This window comes from Engystomops pustulosus, chromosome 10 (genome assembly GCF_040894005.1).
Source record: "Engystomops pustulosus chromosome 10, aEngPut4.maternal, whole genome shotgun sequence".
Taxonomy (NCBI): Eukaryota; Metazoa; Chordata; class Amphibia; order Anura; family Leptodactylidae; genus Engystomops; species Engystomops pustulosus.
This window is the reverse complement of record NC_092420.1, coordinates 83,761,412-83,782,931: the sequence shown is the minus strand read 5'-3', so window position 1 is coordinate 83,782,931 and position 21,520 is coordinate 83,761,412. Positions and strand designations below refer to the sequence as shown.

Genomic DNA, 21,520 nt, shown 5'->3' with positions numbered 1-21,520 from the left:
TGCCATGTTGTCGCAGTGAAACACCACACACTTGTTTGCTAGCTGAGCCCCCCACAACTCAACCGCTACCACCACTGGAAACAACTCGAGCAAACAGAGGTTCTTCGTGAAACCTGCCTCCAGCCACCGCACTGGCCAACCCCCTACACTCCAATTGCCTCGAAAAAATGCCCCGTACCCCACGGACTCAGCCGGGTCGGTAAACAGATGCAAGGCTACGCTCGTCACCGGCTCTTCCATCCACAAAGTCCTACCGTTGTAGCTCACCAGAAAACTATCCCACACCCGTAAATCATCCCTGTGTTCCTTCCGGAGTCGAATCAAGTGTTCTGGCCGTTTGGCGCCTGCTGTCGCTTGTGCCAGTCTTCTACAAAATACCCTTCCCATCGGCATAATGCGACATGCAAAATTAAGCTTCCCCAATAGAGACTGCAATTGTTTAAGTGACACTTTTGTCTTGACCAATGCCTCTTGAACCCCTAAACGTAAGTCGGTCAGTTTATTCTCTGGCAAACGACACACCATTTCCACAGAGTCAATTTCAATTCCTAAGAAACACAAAGACGTGGTTGGCCCCTCCGTCTTGTCATGCGCTAAGGGAACCCCTAATCTGCCAAACACGTCCTCTAATGTTTTCAAGAGAATATGGCAAACCCAGCTACCCCCAGGCCCCACACATAGGAAGTCATCCAAATAATGATTGACCCCCCGCAAACCTGACTCCTTCCGAATAACCCATTCCAAAAATGTACTGAATGCTTCGAAGTAAGCGCATGAAATGGAGCAGCCCATTGGGAGACACCCATCAACAAAGAACTTCCCTTCAAAACAACGCCCTAGCAGGTGCATTGATTCCGGATGCACAGGCAGGAGGCGAAATGCCGACTCAATGTCGGCCTTTGCCATTAATGCCCCCTGCCCAGCATTCCGGACCAATGCCACCGCCGCGTCAAATGATGTGTATGTCACTGCCGTTAATGAAGAATCAATATCATCATTTACCGAAGCCCCCGTGGGATACGATAAATGATGAATCAGTCTGAATTTGCCTTCTTTCTTCTTTGGTACAACCCCCAGTGGTGATACCCGCAAACCCTCTACTGGTGGGACGTCAAAGGGGCTTGAAACCCCGTCTTGAAACCCCTCCAACAACAACTGCGCCTTCTCCCTATTTGGATAGATCCCTAGCCACTGTCTCATTTCTCCTAGCTTCACCGGCGTCGCCCTCTTTTGAAGCCCCGTCACCCGGCCGCTGTTGTGAGGGTTTTGCCCGTTTAAAGCACTTGAACAGGGGATGATTTGCTCCCCCACAACCTGAACATTCGTGTCGATAAGTGCAAGACGCTCCCCAAGTACAGGAGCTCTCATTGAATTTCCAACAAACTCCTTTTTTGAGACTGCCCGACGAACTTCCCGCCTTTGCTCCGTCGGGCCCCCCATGAAAGGAATTCCCACTAGTTGACCCCACAAATGGATTTCTAGCCGCCGTTTTTGGGGCCGTCATAATCCTCATCCACAGTGAAATATCCCTGTGGTCCCACTGTAACGTGGGCTGAACCGCCATGCGTTGTCTGAATTGTTCGTCATACTTTAGCCATGCGATGCCACCATATGTTTTATAAGCATCCCAAATAATATCTAGGTAGCCGAACAAACCAGAACAACATTCCGGATTCTTTTCACCAATCACACTTCCCAAAACGGCAAAGGCATGTAACCAGTTACCAAAATTCCTCGGTATCAGCCTGTATCTCCTTCTCTCCTCATCCTCCTCCTTCCTATGCTCCTTCCCCTTTTCCCACTTCTCGGTGCTAAATCGCTCCAGAGGCAGAAGTGTAAATATATCTATGTTCTCCCGCCACCATATCTTTTCTTTTACCTCTTGTTTCAAATGCCCTCCCAAAGGCCCATCAAAACAAATGTAAAGACTACCCTTAGCAGCGTCGGACACCGGCAATACTTTCGATGCCATCTCTTTTTCAGTCTGCACTCTTTTTCAGTCTCCCCTGTTTCCGTGGAGACACTCTGACTCCCTGTACTCACTACGACCCCCCCTGGCTGCACCACCGGAGTCGCCCCCCCAAAAATCGCTTCTCTCTCCTGTTCACCCCTCCACGCCCATACCGGGCCCCCCAGCTGTGACCCCAAAGATGCTTCACATGTTGTCAACAAATGACGAAACCCTTGAAATAAGTTACCTAACGCCCCCAATTGCATATTACCCATATTGGACGGGCCAGCCTGCACTAGCGGCCCCCTTCTACCTTGACCCTGTGCATTTTGTGTGTGTACACCAAATGTAGTGGTTGATGCTGTGAACGCACCTGGTTGGACCAAGCTACCTCCTTGCAATGCTGGTGTTTGTCCAGACTCCCCCGCTGAGGTTCTCCGCTCCATGTGCTGATCTGCTCCTGGCACCAGTCCTGGCACTCCTCCGCTTCCTGGCGGAGCCATCCCAATAGCCTACCGCACCACATCAAGGATAGCGCCGCCTGTGCCACCTCTCTCCTGTAATGGAAAAAAGACAGAGGAGACACCCTGGAAAACATCACTTCCTCTGCCAGTCGTCGGAACCGGAGCCCTTGACAACCCCATGCCGCTACCAGCGTCCACCAAAATCGGCGGCACCTCCGCAGTGGCCCTATTCCAGCCCTCTAACACCACCATAGGCTCCTCCGGTCCGATACCACTCCCAGGGGCGTGGCCATAGCTAAGCCCCGCCCCCACCGGTCTGCTCCAGCCAGTGACCGCAGGCCCAGTCACTGGCGCCCCCGTTCCTATCTCCCTCGACGCCCGTCCCTCATCCTGCACCCTCTGCGGTGCGCTCACTGACCGTTCGCTCCATGCCGGCGAGCTCTCCTTTACAGCCGCCCCTCCTGGCTGCATGTAGGCCACGCTCCTCCTCACCTCCGTGCCCCTGGAGGCATCGTGGGGCCTCTCCACGACCTCCGCTACCATTGGGGCAGCCGCTCTGCTCCTCCCAGCTGCCCCAGTGCCACTCACCGCGTCCCTGGTGCTGGCCCCCGCTGTCGTGCAGGCCCAGACTCCAGGCCACCCCTCCTCTTCCGGCCAGACTCCCGCCGCTCCGGTATTGCTCGCGTCGCCATCTTCGCAGCCCCTCGAGCTGCCGCCATCTTGCCATCGCTCCTCCTACCCGATCTTCCCCGGCTCTCCGCAACTCCTGCCGGCGCCAATCGTCTCTGGACCTCCGCTCCACTCACTGCCTCCGATGCCATCCTGGACCTCTTCTTCCCTGCCGCTGCTCCGGCACTTCTGGATCCTCCCGATGCGCAGGTAAGGCTTCTGCCCGCTCCTCGTTGTGGTGATGATGATGGGCTCAGTCTCGTCAGTGGCCTCCTAGATCGCGCTGGCCTCTCCACACCCGCATCTTGCGCCGCTCCTGGGCCCCACGATCCCAGCTGCTGCTCGACCCATTCCGGACCCCTCGCTGCCGCCTCCTCCCTCATCCTGGCAATCAACTCTTCTAACGCTGACATGCCGACACAATTTTTTCTGGCCAGAATGAGGCTCTCCCTCCCTGCCAGACTTTATAAACCCTCTCACTCCACCCCCCGCATTTAAAGCCCCCTATCACAGCTAATGTTGTTCTCCACCCCCCAATTAATTCCAACCACCTGTATTCTGTGCCCCTCCCAGCCCAGTCCGTCATGCCCGCTCTCCGCCCACTTGGCGTATGCTCCGTGCTCCTAGAAGAGTTGGGTCCTGGGCTACCACCCAAACCTTCTATATTATAATCCATTACTGGTAATGTACATTAGTGTGAGATTAACCACTGGGTATAGGGGCAAGTGATACTTGTGATGATCTATATATATAGGTGCAGAGGTTATACATTAAGTTGAAATATCCCTTCCCTGTTTGGGTGATTTCACTCCTTTAATCCATTAATGCAAACACTTAATGGGCTCGTTTCCTGTAGGAAGACTATGGGGAGAACATTACATTCTTGGATCTGTTCCTTCCCTTGTTAGCTGCCAGTTTTACCAGTCTAATACTGTAATCATTTGCAAATTTAAATGCCATAATTAGAGACAGCACATGCTGGGTACATTTGTATCAGCTTATATGAGTACTTTTAATTATGCATGTTGACATAATGATTAAAAATAGATTTTCACTCAGGCGGTGTTGTTTGGTTTTACAGTTAAATCTGTTACCCGTGTCTGTTGTACGCTCTCGCTTTGTGATGTTAATTAAAACCTAAGAAAAGGACAGAAATTGGGTTATTGAATGGCACTTGTGAGTCGGCTTCATTAGCGAGCGAACATCTCATTATAGAACAATGCCGGAGAGGAGAGCGGATCTCATGTGGGAATTCCGTGCTCTCCCTCCGGACTCCCATCCTCGCTGGATCCTTTACCTGTGTGATGGCTATGGACATCAGAGTCGTATAAAGCAGCACCGGTGCATGCTGGGAGATGTAGTTTTACAATAACTGATGACCCACAGTCAGGAGAAGTTTTACTCATATATGGGCACAAATGTTGGGTTTCCCGACTATTTCCCGGGTTTTTGTCGCACGCGATTGGATTGTGTTGCAATCGCGCCGGCTTTCATGCGACACAAATCCCGGGGGGGGGGGGGGGGGGGGGTTAGTGCCGTCGGACGATCCAACGGATTCAGACAAACTGCGGGATTTAACTTTAAAATTGTGTAGCACATAATGCACTTACGTGCACCTGGAAGAAGATGGTGAACTCCGGCGGACCTGATCGGGGATGCGGCACATGCAGGATATCGGGCGCACGATCGTAGTGAATTGCGGCGCAGTGCATTCTCGTCAGGGATCGCACTTCGGGTATCGTGCAGGGAGAGGTAAGTAAATGTGCCCCGTAGAACCTCAAGCAATTGGTTGATTCCCCGGAGATCAATGATGGGATGCAACCAACTCCCAGCATTACCTTCTTAGGAGACCAGTATACTGTAGTGTAAAACTCGGGAAGACTTCCTGCTCAGGGATTAGGAGGGGTGATCCTAGATATACTTTGCTTAGGGCATGACACAGAGGGGCACATTTACTTACCCATCCCTGCGCGATCCCCGAGGTCCGATCCTCGATGAGAATGGACAGCTGCTGCGATTCACAAAGATCGTGCGCCCGATATCCTGCATGCGTCGCTTCTCCGATCAAGTCCGCCGGAGTTCACCATCTTCTACCCGGTGTATGTAAGCAACACAATTTTAAAGTTAAATCCCGCGGTTTGTGCGAATCCGTCGGATCGTCTGACGGCACGCCCACTCCCCCCGCCCCCGTGATTTGTGTGCGACACAATCCCATTGCATGCGACAAAAACCCCTGTTAAATGCGGTGCAAAATGGAAATCGTCGGGAAACCCGACGTTTGTGCAGTCCGCAGACGCTTAGTAAATGTGCCCCAGAGAGTCAGGTTCGGGGATAGATTAATTCTCCTTATGCACATTTTCAGTTGTATGGAGTCACAAAAACCATGAATGTTGGGTGTTGTGGATAAGGAATATGTGAATATATTTTGCTAAAAAATTTAGAGTACAAGTCACAATTTCAGAAAAAGGGCAAAGGTTTTAAAGACGGGGTACACATTATCGGCATCTTATTGAGGAGTATAAAATCGATGTTGGTTCTAAATTCAACAGAGCAAAAAAAGAATAGAAACGCTAGCAGCTCTCGTGTTCTGAATCGCGTATTCCACGTCTCTATAGAGACACCTTCCTCCCAGCATTTGGAATGGCCATAGTGGGATGCTTAAAATTAGCGCGAATCGCAGCTCATGTCTGTAAACACATATTTACTTTGGCAAGCTCGCCTGTACAAATGAACATTAAACATTCCTTATTACACTCAGCCAGAAAGCTCCAGAAGCACAAATGAAGTTGTATATTATTCATTCTATATGGCTCATATAGATGTATTATCAGCCCAGAGATTTACATATTAAGGCTACATTCACAAGGCCGTATGGGGGATGTATATACGGCCGACATATATACACTGTGTATACACGTCCCCCATAGGCGGCAATGGGCGAACAGCGCCGTACGGGAGCGGTACGGTGCTGCACATGTGCGGCGCTCTACCGTTCCGTAGCTGGGAGAAAGATAGGCCATGTCCTCTCTTACCCCGTAATACGGCGCTGTGCGCCATATATCACTGTGGAGTGTGCTTGCCTTACATGTAGTGTCACGGAACAGATAGGGAAGAAATTAGGATTTTTCTAAAAAAAATTGGAGTCCTAAACTACCAAAACACATGGGGGGAATTCATTAAGACTGGCATTTCAATCTTAAACCTCCCCCCACCATTGCTTTGGCGATTCAAACCGGGCGCCATATTAATGTTGAAATTGTAACACCCATTAAACATAGTGCATCAAAAAAACGTTGTGCACTCATTTTAAATATGACTGGCGCATGCAGGGTGCGCCCGACTATGGAATTCTGTGGCACACACTCTGCACATTAGTGCCTCACTAGTGATAAATCTGGGCCTATGTCTTACATTTGATGTAACATTTAGAGCATGCACCCCCTGCTGTTTCAGTGTCTGCATTTTTAAAGATGTATTTTTTTTACATCAGAATATTCTACAGCATCTAATATAAAAAAAACATGTGCAAAGTACAGTATATTAAAGGAGTAGATCATAAATGTGTTATTTTGGGGGTCAAACTGCTAAGGCCACATGCTATCCATTGAACAGGGATTTGCTGTCACCCAATATTCTCCATACTATCAAAAAAAGGTCAGCTTGAAAGCTGATCCGAAATTCCCAAAGAAGTCAATGGGCCGCAGCGGGAAGCTTCCCTACTGCTCTCCTTTGACTTCTATGGGATTTAGGAAACCTGGATGTCCCACTAGCATTGAGAGGATCAGGGGATTTGTGGTTCCCACATCTGCAGGTCTTAAAGATAGGCGAGACTTATTACAACACCTTTAAAGGACAATTACCACCAGGTTATCGCTGGTAGACTGTCCTATAACGGATGCGAGGGATGATGCTAGTATATCAATTATAGGACAGTCTACCACCGATAATCTGCTGGTAGATCTCCTTTAACATCCCTGTAGATTATGCCTTTTATAATAGTAAGGCTAAATTCACACTTGACACATTTGTCAGGTTCCCTCCCCCCATTATAGCAGATAAATTGTGCATCACCCCACTTTTTTTCTTTTTCCGCTATTAATAACGGAAGCGCAATTGGAGGTAACCAAGTCAATGGGGAATGCAAAGTGATCGGAAGACTTTCTATTCACGTTTCTGTTTTAGGAGAGTGTCAACGAAACCCTCAACACAGGTGTGAACTGTGTCTTAGGCCTTAGGACCAGTTCATCAGTTTTTTTTCTGCATTAGTTGTTGTGGAACCCACAAAACAGGTGCAAAACTTCCCGTTTTTTAACTCACGATAACGGATGCAAAAAGAAAATCAATTCCCTAAGATTATTAGCAAAGGTTATTACTACTTCTAAGTGCAGCTTTAGATGTGAATGGAGTATAATGATGTTCAGTGGAAAAAAAAATCTATCATTTGAGACTGGAAAGTTCCTGTTCTGTTTCACATTTCTCATTTTTTTTCTCTTAAAATATTCTTTTTGTCGATTCTTTTTCCAGATCAACCGAGCTCCCAGCTTTGGAACAGACCAGAAGATTGACCACGACGTGAAGAAAGGAGTTTTGCTAAATGCATTAAAACTTCTGAACATCAGGTAACGCGCCATTTCTGTAATCACTGTGTCCGAGGATCTCGCTGGAGATTGCAGCGCGCAGGAAGCCATTTTCTCTCTCTCCGTTTATTGTTACCCAGAAAGGGTTATTTAACCGCGACAGCTGCGCTGAGAAGCAGGACCTGGACCGGAACAATGTGCCTGGAATTACGATTTTTGTTTTGAAAATTATATTACAATTCACGATGGCCGGGGATACAAGAATTCATAGTCATGTAACAATAATGATTCACAGCCTGTGCTGCAAATACATCGTAAAAAATGAGTTTTGTAACTTCATCCTCGAATGCCTTTTTCTCCTTAATGGCTCTAAAATTCTGTGATGATTAATCTCTTAATATATTTCTGTAGCGTTTCCCTGGATTTCTCTTCAAATTTTGGATCGAGATATAAAAGAAAACATTTTGATTCTGGCTGCTGTCAGTCACCTCTAGGGGGAGACTAAGAACCTTCTGCATATAGTTTCATCTATAACCATATTAAGCTCCCCCTGGTGGTGACTACAGGCAGATAGAAATTTTTTTCTCTGCAAATTTCAAACATATTAAGAGGCATTTATATCTTGGCTGGATCTGCCCCGGAAATTAACAGGCTGTGTCTATAATTTTAGATTGTAAATGTATGCGTGGGGCCAAATAATGTTTTTTTGACCCATTTACACAACTTGATGATCACTTAAAATACAATGATTTACAGATACATTTTCTGGAAGTTCCTTGTGGAGATTCTACAATTACAACAAAAATAATATGACTTGTTTGAATCTGACTTTCATAGGTTACAATGTCTCCCTAGAGGGAAGGGTGGGTGAGGAAGAGTGAGAGAGGAGAGACCTATGGATATGGGAGTCATAGGCTCCAGGAGCTTTTAGGCTACGCTCATATATCATTTTTTAGCCTACCATTGTAAGCATATGTCGGGCCTATGTATCCTTACATTAAAGGGCTAGGACATATCCTACAATATGCACATACAATGGGATATGTTGTCCTATTCCTCTCCTCCCCCCTGAAAGTGGGGAGAGGAGTAAACATCGGCAAAGGCCGGGATTGGCTGCTGCAGATGTTCAGGGTGTTTCCTCAGTGATGTACCGTAACTTTCATATGTGCACAGTTAACTGGGAAATCCCTCAGTGTACACTCAGCGGAGGTTGCGGTAGGATGCAATACTTTGCATCCATCCCCCATGTGCTATTAGATATTGGAAATATATATGGAAAGATGCAGCCTGCTATGTATTTTCTTCCAGTGTTTCCCACATTATGCATTGTGGACTGTGCAGACGGAGGCAAATACCGGTGATATTCCTCCATCTTCCAGTATACTTCTATAGATACAAACAGTGTATACACTGGGAGCTATCCTAGCGAATACAAATGAGGTGTAAATGTAGCCTTAGCCTTCTTTCACACGGCCGTATATGGTGGCTGTATGCTAGCCATACGAACAGCAGCTAGCTTACGGCCGCCATATAAGTGCATTGTCCACTGCACGGTACGTGAGCACAGACGTGTGTCACCCTAACATGTCATCGCTTGAAAAAAGATAGAACGTGCTCTTTCTTTTGCTCTGTGTACCCAGCATGCCTCCTTATGGAGAGGGGAAGGGTGAGGAGCGCTCACCCTTTCACCTCTCCAGACAAATGTATGATATTGGGAACTGGGTGTAGCATCCGTTTGTGTGAAAAAAGCCCTAGGCTACATTCACACAAATGTATGGGGGACGTATATACGGCGTATATAGGTCCCCATACATGTCAATGAGCACCATATATTAGAGAGGAGAGGGGCGGGGTGAGCAGTGCTCTTTTTAATGTCCTACTTGGATCACCCTATTTCGGAACAGATTCTCTTCTGCTTTCTATATGCAGATTATGGGAGACATGACAGCAACTAGTCTGCAGCCACCAGCTTCTATACAACTGTTAGACAGATTATTGGGGGTCATTTACTAAGGGCCCGATTTCGTGTTTTCCCGACGTATTACCCGAATATTTCTGATTTGTGCCGATTTCCCCTGAATTGCCCTGGATTTTGGCGCACACGATCGGATTGTGGCGCATCGGCGCTGGCATGCACGTGACGGAAATAGGGGGCGTGGCCGAACGAAAACCCGACGGATTCGGAAAAACCGCCGCATTTAAAACAAAAAATGTGTCGCGGAGCTTGCACTTACCTTCACTAGGAATAGGCCGGTGAACTTGAGCGCGTTCCGATGCTTTTCAGCGAAGCAGCGCCACCTGGTGGACGTCGGAGGAACTGCCTTAATAAATCCCGTCCGGACCCGAATCACGCGCTGGTGGATTGCGAATGGACCGGGTAAGTAAATCTGCCCCATTGAGCCTGAAAAGAGCATAACTGCTAAAATAGAAATAAAAACAAATCATATCATCCTCTACTACACATTTACTATTCATTTAGTAAAATTCTAGCTATGGATGGACGACTGTGTGATAAATACGTGGGCCAGGTCCACCCGAATGAGAGCTCCCATTACTTGGCTGCTAGAGGAAGGTCTTGATGATGTGGTTATGGTCGTTAATGTCCGGCACAACCTCTTCTTATACACACAAGTATTATATACATATATTCACATACACTGTACATATATTGATTTATTAATGTACATTATTTTTTCTGCCCTCTTTTTCTGGGAAATGGGTGCGTTTAATTAGTTTCTTTGCGTGTCCTCCCCCCTAAATCATTGTTTCCGTTTCACGAAATCAGTCTCCATAATTGGCACATGGGGTAGTAATGGTTCATTAGCCCCTTTGTTGTTGTGTATTATTTAGTATTCACATTTGTTGCGGAAGGAGAAGCCTCATCTGTTTGTTGTTTTTCAGGTAATTTGTAAACCTGTTACAGATTCGCGCTAATTGTTTTATCCTTGAAAAATACACACGCTCGGGACTTTTTCTCAGCAGGCGCTCTTTAGTAATAAAGTTAGATGAGCTGCCGTTTTAATATTTCATTACCGAGATATCATTTGTCTTTTGGTTTGCTTTAATTTTTTTTTGGGTTTTCTTTTTTTTCGGCAGAGCGAGCGATAAAAAGAAAAACTTGGCCAAACAGAAAGCTGAGGCCCAGAAACGATTGTACGGTCAGGGATCCATGAAGAGGTTGTCCCCGGGATCGTCTGACTGGGAGAAACAGCGCCACACGCTGGAGAGGAGGAGGGAGGAGCTGGTAAGCAACATCTTCCTGCACTTCAGTTTCTATATAATGAACATTCTGCAGGATATGAGGGAGATTTAGGAAATTTTTATGCCTTTTATGGTATTTCGCTGTTGATTTTACATATCAGCCAGTAAAATCCACAAATCCATGTTCCGCCTACATGACATGAGTGGAGGGGTATACAATGGCGCATAGTTTACATTGGTACATTGTAGACAAGTCTTCTGGCGTACGAGCCCTCAAATAATGGCACTTCCTGGCGGCACAATGCTAGAAATTGTGTTTATTTTCCCCTTTTAAGCCACCACCACAACAAGGGGACATGGACGAGTGTGAAGAGGGCATGGCCAGGTTTGGAGTGACACTTACTATATGAAGCCTGAATGAGCACAGGCTAAAGCTCATCTCCACTAGGCCAGACCTCCCTGTTACATCTGCCACACCGCAGGGGATGGGGGAACATCTAGCGTGTGATAAATACCATATATACTCGAGTATAAGCCTAGTTTTTCAGCACAAAAAAATGTCCTGAAAATCCAAACTCGGCTTATGCTCGAGTTATAAAACATTTGTTTTACCAGGGTTTTGGGGTAAAATTAGGGGCCTCGGCTTATACATGGGTCGGCTTATACTCGAGTATATACGGGTAACCAAGGGAAGAAATTTGCTCCTCCAGTACACCAAAAATATGGTAAAAAAATCTTGTTTCCTATTTAATCCATACCGGTACAAAGATAAAATCCAATAATGGTGTAAAAAGTAGGCAAACCTACCCATTTCAGGCATTAGACCATGAGTAAGGGCCTAATGTAAAGGTCTGAAACGCGTAGGTTTGCCTACTTTTTACACCATTATTGGATTTTATCTTTATACCAGTATGGATTTTTTCCCATATTTTTTGTGTGCTGGAGGAGCAAATTTCTTCCCTTGCATCACATTCACACCGTTGTTCGATGCGGTTTCCTCCCTCCCTCTCCCTTCCACTATTTGAAGCACTTCTTAGGTTATTTTCAGTGCATCACATGGTGAGCTGACCATGTTTGTATTGTTTTACGTGTGAATACAATCAATTTTTTGTATGATAAATAACCCTCTATGAGGGTTAATTATCGGAGGCCACTATGCCAGAAAACTGGTGTAGAAGCCTTGAAAAAAATTGCAAATGTCAGCGATTCGCCAGCACTTGTGATTATTTCCCTTAATGCCAGATCCCCCGCCTTTGCCCAAATGTGAAAGTTCTCATACTGCAGAATATTTGTACACCAGGTAGGATCGCCCTGGAGCCTCCCGATGTATCAGGCGCCCCCGGATGGGCAGCGACATTATCATATATGATAAATAACCCCCTATGTGTCTATATTAAGGGGCTATAAATACTTTGATTTATTGATATGTAATGGCAATTTGCATCAAAAACCTGTCTAAAAAATCTTTAGATCTTTTTCCAATAAGGTGGCAGACAGTTTTAAGAAACTTTGGTGACTGGTGGTCCAAAAAGGTTGCAACCTCCTGAAGGTCCAGTGTACCACATTAGTAAAATTTAAAGCCACAAAAAGAACAGAGGCATGAAAAATAGATCAAACAAATAATATCTTTATTAATAGAAAAATACACCACAAAACATGCTTAAAAACCTTTAAAAATTGTGAACGAAGTCACAAATGAATGACATCCTCGGGAAAGTGCTCAACACATGATAATGTGCACTGTTCCCGGAACTCCAGCTCCCCCTGCTGGCCACAATTCAAGGATCAGCACAGAACCATGTACAAATAAGAAAGTTGTATAACCCCTGAGGAAGCTACCACGAGGTAGCGATACGCGTGGGGCATCTATCCCCAGCACCCCGCTCTCATGGCCTGAGCATTTAGGTATACAACTTTCTTATTTTTACATGGTTCTGTGCTGATCCTTGAATTGTTTGTCCATCCATTATTGTGTTTCACCCCTCTTTTTGTTGCTATCCTGCATTTGTATGGACTTGTCTAAAGATTTGATTAGCTCACCATTGATAATATTTATTTCTGTACATTGTTGTATACTATATTGTGGCCAGCAGGGGGAGCTGGAGTTCCGGGAACAGTGCACATTATCATGTGTTGAGCACTTTCCCGAGGATGTCATTCATTTGTGACTTCGTTCACAATTTTTAAAGGTTTTTAAGCATGTTTTGTGGTGTATTTTTCTATTAATAAAGATATTATTTGTTTGATCTATTTTTCATGCCTCTGTTCTTTTTGTGGCTTTTGATTATATATTTTGGCATGTTTTGATCAGTGGTTACTGTTGGGCAGTGCTGGTCCACCTCTTGTGTATACATTAGTAAAATTTGACACTATAAAACTCTGAAGAGATCTAACTTATATTATTTTCATTGATAACCGCTGTGTGATCTATGACGTATGTCCATTTTAGATCTACTGTATGTATCTATATTGCACTTCTGTCCTGCGCTTCTGCATATTTCAAAGATTTTCCATTTTCCCTCAAACCCCTTTCCAGTATAACCTTCCCCCTCACTGATGAGGACCAATAAGGGAGGAACAGATCTGTCTATAAATTCTCAAATCCCACAGAAAATGTAGACCCCTGACCGCAGATCTGTATTGGGGACCATTTTGTTTTTTTAAGTGTCTTTTTTTGTGCGTTTTTACAGAAGGAGCGACTTGCTCAGGTCCGGAAACAAATCTCTAAGGAGGAATACGAGAATAGACACATGGGGAACTACAGGTATTGTATGATACCCCTAATCCTGGACATAATTATAAAAGTTTATGATTGGACTTGATAAGAACATTGTTAGGGTGGTGGTACACGTGGCGTTTTGAATCCGTTTTTAAGCATGGATTTTCAGTCCGTTAAAAAACGTGTGCGTTTTTGAAAAAGCATCCTTTTTTGACCTTTTTTGACTGTTTTTCCCAATTATCTTAATTGGGAAAAGGACAAAAACGGATGCATTTTCAAAAACGCATGCGTTTTTTTACGGACTGAAAACGCTTGCTTAAAAACAGGCCAAAAACGGATTCAAAACGCCATGTGTGACACCACCCTTAGGCGTTTTAGCAGTCATTGGACATTTTGTTCCATTGGACATTCTTATTTTTTACCTATTCAATAATATGATTTTTGGGTTTTCAGCTATAATGTAAGAATAAATTGTACATGCGCTAGGATGATATCTACAGGATATAATCATTCCGATCCTCGTAGTGTATAATAAATGCTTAACCATTGTCCCAATAGTGGAAGAAATCTCCCTCCACAGGAACTTTAGATTGAGATCAGGGTCATCACCTTGGAACAATCCCATTCGTCGGAAGAGACTACAGAAAATATTCTGACGAAAGGTTGTTCCTTAAAGGGGTTCTCCCAAGGTTAAAAAACAATGGCTGCTTTCTTCCAAAAACAGCGCCACGCCTGGCCATGGCTTGTGCAGGTATTGCAGCTTAGCTGTATAGAATTTGATGGAGCATAGTTGCACTACCCATGGTCAGGTGAGGCGCTGTTTTTGGAAGAAAGCAGCCATGTTTTTGAACCTTCAGGAGAACCCCTTTAAAGGTCCCTCAAAGGGCATCTACCACCAGGACGAAGGGTTGCATGCAAATGAGTATGAGGGGCTCCAGGATCCATAGGTGTTAATGGAGCATGGAGCCGCTCATGCTCATTTGCATACAGTCTTTCATCCTGGTGGTAGATGCCCTTTAAGGTCACTTTCAATGGCTAATGACCAGGAGCTTATTTTGGAAGCAGCTATTCCTGGAATGGAATATTACAATATGTTTATGTGTATGCTGAGGGATCAAATATGTTTTCTACATGGGGAGAGGGGAGTAATCGTCTTATGTAGAAGGCCTCCATACTGATGATATTTGCCCATTCTCTCTAAAATTGGCAGACTTGTTATACTTTGCCCTGATGTATATATGTGGGCCTAAATTGAACTCTAATGTGAATTCAGCTGAAAAGTTTAAGCAGTGCCCCCCCCCCCCCGATTATACGGTGCCAAATAAAAAATGAATGGCCCACATTTATTAAAGCCCCTGCACCAGTTTTCTGTGTGACTTTGCAGGATCTTTTCAGTGGAAACTGCTTGCACGGGTATTTATAAAGTGCCTGCGCCACATTTGTGGCTGCACAAATTTCTGCACTGAAATGGGCGATCCAATGCACCGTGCGCCACATTAACATGCAAAGTCCAACAGAATTGAGTCACACACCCCATGTTAAAGGTGCACCAAAAAAAGTTGTGTCGGAACAGTGCAGGGGGCGCCAGATTCATGAAGAACGTGCAACAGAAATCTGGCGCCCCCTGCACACTACACAGGCAAACTGCACATAGTACAGACTACCTTGTTTTGTTTTGTTTTTTTTTTTTTAATTTTTAAAAGAATTTTATTGTTATTATGCAGGCATACAGCACTTAACTTACATATCAATTGAATCGTCATTAGCCCCTTTACAAGCTATGAAATAACCACAATGATGCTATTATGGAAATTGTAGGGGTTTTTGGAAACGTGGGCCAATGCCTATTTCACAAAATGAAAGCTCGAGCCTTAGGGTTGATGCAATGTAAGTAAATACAAGAAACTTAGTGATATATGTATGAGTAGAGTAAGGCTGAGTGCACAGGTTTGACTTGTTCTGTTAGACCTTAATTTATTAAAAGCAGAAAAAATAGATGAAAGAAGGGTAAAGGAAAGTCCATTGTGATCTATGGAAAACGAATGGTGAACGGACGACCTTCCATTCACTTTCTGTTTTACATTAGAGAAATGTAATGGAAAATCCTCATACAAATGTGAATTGGGCCATAACTACTTCTCTCTCCATTTACTTTGACTCTTTTCACCCCTCCTCCCTTCCTTTTAGGCTACATTCAAACGACCGTATGGAGGACATATATACGGCCGATATACATCCTCCATAGACGGCAATGGGCGCACGGCGCCCTACGGGAGCGGTACGGTGCCGCACAGGTGCCGCACCGTACCACTCCGTACCCGGGAAAAAGAGAAGACATGTCCTATCTTTACCCTTTACCCATGCGCCATGTATCCCTGTGGAGAGGGGCGGGGGTGAGCTGCACTCACCTCCTCCTCCTCTCCCCGTGCACTGCCGTTGTCTGCTACGGTACGGTACGGGCGGGCAAGGGCAGTGTGAATGTAGCCTTAATCTGAATTTTACTCTGAAATTCCTGCTGAATTCTGTCTTGATAACAAGATAGACAGAAGGTTACTGAGGTGTCACATAGCACTACAGCCTCGAAGCGTTGGGGTCCTGGGTTCAAGTCCCATCCAGTCCCATCTACAAAGAGTTTGTATGTTCTCTCCGTGTCTTCGTGGGTTTCCTCCAGGTCTTCCGGTTTCCTACCACACTCCAAAACATACTGGTAGGTTGATTAGATTGTGAGCATCATGGGGACAGGGACTGATTTGGCAAGCTCAGGGACTAATAAAGGATTATTATTATATAGAAATGGGAGAGGGAATAGTGAGTCACAGCACCTAGGTTTCCACCCACCAACACAAAGAGGATTACAAATACACAGACCGAAACTGCAGAGGTAAACATTGTTAGAAAATGAAGATATACAGGTCACCTAATTCTGATTCTGGAACGTTTGTTGAAAGGTTTGATGCGCTTTAATTTCTGGACAATTGTAAAAGTTTTTTTTCCCCAAAGAATTGAATGCAGTTGAGTAAAGAATCCGATCTCCTAAGTGTTGGACTTCACTCTCCCATTGATCCTTTACTGTTTCCATTCTTACTTCAGCTCTTCAGATAACGTTGGTTCTGGTGGGAGGATCCGTTAGTCAGAACACTTTATACAGAGGGATTTTCAGGACACAACCAGGCAATATTGACTATTCCATTTTAGGTGGGCTTGTTCTTGAAGACCATGGTTACACATGACTAAGTTTCCCATCCATTTACGACGTTCCCAGGGCAGCCCGATTTTATTGACTCTCTCTTTTATTAAAGCAAGATGCATAGTTTCCCATAGCGCACGATACGTCCATGGTGTCAGGGCTGGTGGGAATAGATTCCTATGACGGTTTGACTGCATTTGGCACCTACATCCAGCCTAAAGCCTCAAGTATAAATTGATCAAGGCTCATGCCAAGCAAGTGTCCCAGTTTTCATATTATGACAAGCCGAACACATAACCCTTTAGGCATCCTTTTAATATTGCTTCTCTTTCAACGACGTACGAGCGGACGCCGGAACAAGCCTTCTCCATTAGCTTGATGCGATGTAAGATGACATCTGTCTGCGTAAATTCAGGTGCTGACATGTTTATATAGGAGCTGCATCCAAGCCTGCTCCAGACTGCAGGGGTTAAACCCAAGATAGGGGGAAGGAAAAAAAAGCTTTGGAACATAATAAATACCATTAAATAAATACCAGCAGTGAAGTATAAAGATCATTAGGTTTGAGCAGAGAAACCTTGGCTCGGAGCTGGGTGCGAGACTGTCTGAACCTCTGCTTGGCTCAAACCCAGTATCTGGGAGCAGTAATTGAATCCAAGTGTGTCCTATGTGGAGAAGTCAGTGATTAGTCGAGTTGTTGGGGTTCACGCCTGGCCGGACAGTCTGGAAATAGGATGTCTGCCGCAGCCAGACCTCAGCGAACCCCGACGTATTTATATTTACTTTGTACTCAATATAATTAAGAAGATTCCTTCCCCCGTGGCACGGTGGGAGAACACATTCTGCTCTCACGGCTTCTTGGCATAAAGTCCCACATGTGAGCTCATCGTGTCAAGTGAGTGTCAGCTGCGCGCCGCGGTAGAGTCTCACCAGCGCCATTGGAGAAGAGTAGGAGTATCATGTCAGGATGGAACGAAGGAGAAACATTTCGCAATCATTTACGGTCCGACGAGGGCCAAAATTCTGCTGTGATTAATCTCATAATTTTTTTAATACGGTTAATATGTCGGCTAATCCCCTGTAAAGGTTTATTCCCATGTTGTACCGCCATGACATATCGCTACGATTCGCCGCTGCTTTACGATTGATGATGACCTAACCTGTAGGCCACCCCACTGTTCAGGGGTCTCCCTATTGAGACTAGTGAAGCTGTGCGGTTGTTCTTCTTTGTGCTGTTTCGCAGGATAATACTGCAGCCCCTTCATTTTCAGAGCTGCAGCCCTTTCCTTCTTATGATCAATGGGGTTTAGAGAAGTCAGATCACCAGCAGTGATAAAGTCATGGTATTAGTTTAGTTATAGCATAAATGCAGCTCAAGAGCTCCCCCTAGTGGTGGGAACAGGACTTCAGAATGTTCTTTATTAACTTCACACCTCTGTGAAGGGAAATGTGGGCGTTAAAACGAAATTATGAAATGGAAATTAGAAAAAAAATAAAATTAGTCCTTTTCCAAATTCTATATTGGGAGGGGGGATTACATTCCAATATTCCTCTATTTAGCAGAGCAGAGAGCTACAGAGAATGGGGCAGATTTACTTACCCGGTCTATTCGCGATCCAGCGGCACGTTCTCTGCGGTGGATTCGGGTCCGGCCGGGATTCATTCCGACGTCCACCAGGTGTCACTGGTGGCCTGACAATGGCTGGCTGCGCTGGAGACCATCGGATTGCATCGGAGTTCACCGTCCTACCCTGGGTGAAGGTAAGCACGTGTCGGGCGACACTTTTTTTTAAAAAATGCGGCGTTTTTTTTACTGCCACGCACCCGATATCCGTCGTGTGCATGCCGGCGCCGATGCGGCACAATCCGATCGCGTGCGCCAAAATCCCGGGGCATTTCAGGAAAAATCTGCGCTAATCGGAAATATTCGGGAAAATGCGAATTGGGCCCTTAGTAAATGACCCCCAATGTCTCAGTCTACCTGGAGAACCCAGTACCTTTGTGTATTGTACACATAGGGGGAGATTTATCATGGCTTGTGCACTAGGATTGTGCCGTGCAAGTTCTGAAATACTAGTGCACCACCAGGAATTGGGATTATTTTCCTGCTTATACCATTCCCACACCCATGGCCAGTTATAGATAAAGTGGGGCCCGGGGCAAAACTGAAAGTGGGACCCCAACATAAAACTATTTTATGGATAGACACAGTCAGTAAGAGGCTCCTTTTAGCCCTGCGCAATAATAGCACTTTGTAGTTACACACAGTAGTAGGTAAGTATCTGTAATATGCGGATGTATGAGAATGTTATAGGAGATAGACAGATGATAGAAGATAGATGTGAAAGATGATATAGATTTATAGATATTATAGAAATATAAAGCAGATAATATATAGACAGCAAGATAGATGCAGAAGTCATCAATCCACCGTGTGTACATGGCGAGTAACACCGTTTCAGGTCATTATGTGACTTGAATTCTGCTTTTTCCAGCAGCTTTCCCCGCTTTAGTCTCTAGTCTGTGAAAATGAGGCTGCTATGACTCACTGCTCCCCCTCCCCTCTGTATAGACTTCTATGTGATCTGATACCTCAATTAAGCAGAGCTTAAAGAGAAACTGCCGTCAGGTTGTACCCAACTAAACTACAAGCACCCTCAAGTAGGGTATGAAATATCCTTTCTAGAATTCCCAACTTTTATGTGAAATCTCATCCGCTTACCTATAAAAAATCTTCCCAAATTCGAGCAAATATGACTCTTCTAACCGCAAGTTTCATGACTGCAGTCACTTCGAAAGCCCCCTATCTTCTGTTCTATAGCACCTAGAAACATGGTTTTTGTGTCATATAAAAGATAAGGATCAGATCACATCATGCTATGTATACTATGCTTTTATACTATCTCTTTAGCTGCCACAGAACCAAAGATACAGGCAGCTAGAGACATTGGGGCACATTTACTAAGGGCCATGCGCCAGTTTTCTGTCGGACTTTGCACATTCTTTCTAGTGCAAACTGCTTGCACGGGTATTTAAAGAGAACCCTAAAAATGCTCTACTAAAGTAAGCAGCTCCTAGCGCTACCCCATTATTAGCAGTGTTAAACTGCTAGCTTTATTGGAACCCTCCGAGAAATCTAGCGAACACTGCACTGCCTTACACTCAGAACGCCGGACCAAACTTACAGCGGTCCAGCATATTCATGAGGGAGCGGTACGAGGAGGCGGTGACTGCCGCTTGAAGCCTGGCCAATGGCGTGGGAGGGGCCCCCTCATGAATACGCCGGACCACTGTAAGCACGGTCAGGCGTTCTGAGGGTATGGCAGTGCAGTGTTCGCTAGCTTTAACGGAAGGTTCTGATAAAGCTAGAAGTTAAACACTGCTAAAAATCGTGGCTGCACTATTCATCACAAATTTATGCACTGAAGGGGGCGTTGCGGTACTCAGTCGGACCCTGCGCCACATTTAACATGCAAAGCCTGACAGAAGTGTGTCGCACTCCCCATGTTAAAGGGACACTATAAAAAGTGGTGCACTCTGTCAGAGCAGTTAAGCGGTGGCAAGATTTATGGAGAATGTGTGCCCTCTGCATACTACACAGAACTACTCAATTCTGTAGCACACAGACCATAAGCTTGATGGGCTCTAAAAGATGAGATTCTTATCTTTAATGTATAACAAAAAGAATGTTTTTAGGTACTACAGAACCAAAGATAGGGACTTCTGAACTGACACTATCTCTACCACCACTAAACTTGACATATATCATGTGAAAATGAAATGAGAAGAGTCATATTTGCCTGACTTTAGGGGATATTTTCTATAGGTAAACGGGTGAGATTTCACATAAAAGAGGGAATTTGGAAAGGATATTTTATTCCGTAGCTGACGGGACTTGTAGTTTAGTGGGGTAGAACCTGGTGATGGGTTCCCTTTAAGAGGGATAAGAAGGAGAAGGAAGCAATTTCCTTTATTACAAATTACTATTGATTTGTACAAAGTTAGTTGAAAAGTTTTTGACCATTTACTCATAAGATGATATCTGGTTCTCATAGTGCGTAGAAGGCGCACAACCCCTTTAAGTGATTGGCTTAACTGAATTATGTTTCTTTAAAGTGATGGAAATAGTAACTAAAAAAATTACCAAAAAAAATGTGACCTGTCCAACTCCACATGACTTTATTCTGTGACAACTTTTTTTCCAAATTTCCCACATTCGGAGCGGTTGTCACATGTTATAAAAATGTTGAACATGTTTCTAAATGTTTTTTTAATCTTGTTTAATTGATTTCTCAAAAAAAGTTTTTCAAGGGTTAAAATAGTAACTCAACGTTGCGGCAGAAATGGAACCTTTAGATCCCATCCGTGACAAGGCAGGGCAGCTAGTGCGCGGCGTAACACTAGATAAAACATGATTGGGATTTTAAGCCGAAACATTTTCCAATTAGCCACCTAGAAGCAAATAACTTCCCATCTCGGTAGTAAGGGACGGTTAATAGACTGCCGGGGGCTATGTACTTTTACGTCATTAGACTTACACGCACCGTTCTCTAATGGCGCCGATGCAGCCATCTTGCCTCTGTACTTGCCGCACTTTGCTTGTGTGATTGAAAATTAGTTTTGTGCCAATGCCCCCACCTTGAATGTAAATGAATGGCAATTTCCTTTTAATTTCTCCTTAATGTTCCTCAACTTTTTTTTTTTTTTCTGATTGAAAGTTATCAGGGCAATATATTACACGGCGGAGCGACA

General features: G+C 44.9%; 1 protein-coding gene across 8 annotated transcripts in view; it reads left to right on the top strand.

Annotated features, from left to right (window-relative positions):
- Positions 1-21,520, top strand: part of TTLL7 (tubulin tyrosine ligase like 7) — a 174,080-nt gene that overhangs the window by 75,129 nt on the left and 77,431 nt on the right. For all 8 annotated transcript variants that reach the window (XM_072127476.1, XM_072127473.1, XM_072127475.1 and 5 more), the window contains exons 10-12: positions 7,609-7,703; positions 10,758-10,905; positions 13,553-13,626. In XM_072127476.1, coding sequence (XP_071983577.1) covers positions 7,609-7,703; positions 10,758-10,905; positions 13,553-13,626 — 317 coding nt within the window. The remainder of the gene's footprint in view (positions 1-7,608; positions 7,704-10,757; positions 10,906-13,552; positions 13,627-21,520) is intronic.